Source organism: Eublepharis macularius, chromosome 12 (assembly GCF_028583425.1).
Source record: "Eublepharis macularius isolate TG4126 chromosome 12, MPM_Emac_v1.0, whole genome shotgun sequence".
Classification (NCBI taxonomy): domain Eukaryota; kingdom Metazoa; phylum Chordata; class Lepidosauria; order Squamata; family Eublepharidae; genus Eublepharis; species Eublepharis macularius.
In genome coordinates this window covers 37,896,347-37,898,504 of record NC_072801.1, presented here as the reverse complement: position 1 = coordinate 37,898,504, position 2,158 = coordinate 37,896,347, and the positions used below count along the sequence as shown (strand labels likewise).

The 2,158-nt window shown below is 44.8% G+C and overlaps 1 protein-coding gene across 1 annotated transcript; it reads right to left on the bottom strand.

Moving 5' to 3' along the window:
- Nucleotides 1-1,310: 1,310 nt before the first annotated feature.
- Nucleotides 1,311-1,633, bottom strand: LOC129340552 (immediate early response 3-interacting protein 1-like). Its single transcript, XM_054995416.1, has one exon. It carries the CDS (start codon nucleotides 1,557-1,559, stop codon nucleotides 1,311-1,313), a length of 249 nt encoding a protein of 82 aa, XP_054851391.1. The 5' UTR covers nucleotides 1,560-1,633.
- Nucleotides 1,634-2,158: the final 525 nt, after the last annotated feature.

Sequence of the window (2,158 nt, the reverse complement as noted above, 5' to 3'; positions counted from 1 at the left end):
CAAGGTAAATACAAAAAAGTTATAAGTAGTAGAGGTCACAGAGACAATGTAACAAATAAGCACCACTGGACGCAAATAGTAGTCCCCAATGCTGCAATTAATCCAAGCAACTTGTAATAATAAGTTCATATATCATCTGTTGTTTTTTCTTCTACAGACGCAATGAAGATTTTCCGTTGTTGGGTATATGAAGAAACAACGAATGGTCACAATGTCCAAAAAGCGCTGTGAAAAATAAAACCTTTCTTGCAAACTTGATGTTGTTGTATTCAAAATGGTTCGTAATCAGATGGGCAGAGCCTGACGGGCGTCTGCCAGCATTATGCTCCCATTTCGTAATTAATACTTTTTCAAAGGCATAATTCAGGTACAACAAGCGAGTTACACTGTCTCTGTGACCTCTACTACTTATACATTTTCATATTTACCTTGAATGTCTCCATATAATTATGCTACAATATGTTTTGACATTGAGCACTTATGCACTTTAAAGACAATTCTTTGTTATACACATAAAAAAGTTGTAGTAAGTTCTTTTTCCTCAGTTAGGCTTTGCCTTTTGCTGTTGTGTTCACATCTGAGGATTTCCCCCATTTTGTGTCTACCACCTGGACATTGGAAAACCTATCTGGATATCAGTTGTTATTCTGGGAGATCTCCAGTCCCCGCCTGGAGGTTGGTAACTTTATTAGGCTCCCATGGCCTAGCACAGGGCCTACTGTTTGACTGAAGATACAAGGTCAGTCTCCGAATTGGCAGCAAAGGAAGTAAGGTGCTTGAAAACCTGGTCCTCTGCTGGCCTGGCTCCTCCTCAGGCACTTCCCCCCATTGGAAATTGGGAGATGACCTCAAAGGTACCTGTAACACCATAGGGCCATCTCCCAGAAGGAAAATCTCAATTTAGGGTTGGAAATACTGGCTTGGGAAATTTCCGGAGGTTTGGGAAAGGTGCTACGGGAGGGAAGAAAAGGAGTCCAGCAGGGATGTGAGCCATAGAGTCTGTCCTCTGAAGCTTCCTTTTCTCTAGGGGAACTGGTCTCTGCAGCTGTAATTCTGGGAGAACTCCAGGCCTCACCTGGAGGTTGGCCAGCCTTTTCATGCTTCTTTCATGTTAACTGTACTGAGGGAGCTAAAAAGAGTTTCTTTTCTTTTCTTTTTTAAGGAATGCAATAAATACAAAGGGCGACTTTATTGAGAAAAGGGAGTGGTTTCCACAGCTAAATCCGACTGGATCCCATTGAACACAACACCAGTTGGTCTGCAGCCTGCTTGTTCCGGATGCTCATCAAGTTGCTCTAAAAAGGCTGTCTTCAACCAAACAACAAAAGCAAGACAATTGTAATGGTGTTCACCCCAATCAATGGCACTCTCATAACGGTTCGTACAGATCGGATAAGGTTCATTAATTGTCCTTTAATTCCTGGGTCCTCTCCAAACCCTCCAATCCCTTGGTCTGTCCTCCAGCCAATCCTACGGAGGAAACGCTCTTCATGCAGCACCGCGATGGTGTTGACAACCAGCAGCGCTGCCTGTGGCAGCGAATACAAAGTGAAGGCCATGGCCACTGTCCCCAGTCAGGCCGCCGCCACCGCGGCCCAACTCTCTTCCCTCCCTCAGGAGGCAAAGCTGCCTCAGCGCCTAAAAAGAGTTTCTGAGATTTGTTGTGCTCCCTCTGGGTTAGCTACAGTACGGGAAGGGGCAAAGGAAGCTACGATTGGTGGGAGAAAGAAAAGAACCACAATAGAGATGTGAACTCTTGAGAATACATGAAGCTACCATATGTTGAGTCAGACTCTCGGTCTACCCAGGCCAATATTGCCTATTCTGACTGACATCAGCTCTCCAAGGTCTCAGTCTGTCTTCTTTTGGAGTTCCTTAATTTCACTGGGAAAACTGGAGATTAAAACTGGAACCAAAGCAGATACTGTACCACTAAGCCATCACTCTTTCCTGCCCATTGTTTATGTTGCTTGTTAACCGCTAATCTCAACATTGTCACCAGGGTCCGGCTGAAATGGGCTACTAGCCCGTCTGCAGGAGGGTCGGAGAGGGAAGTATTGAGTTGGTAGGTGCCCAATACTTTCCAAAGCTTTTGCATGAATCGAGACAGAAACATCTGACCCTGATTTGTCAATATTTTCTTGGGTGTACCCTCTTG

Coding starts and splice junctions, on each gene's coding strand:
- LOC129340552 (XM_054995416.1), bottom strand. CDS start 1,559: ATGGCCTTCACTTTGTATTCGCTGCCACAGGCAGCGCTGCTGGTTGTC.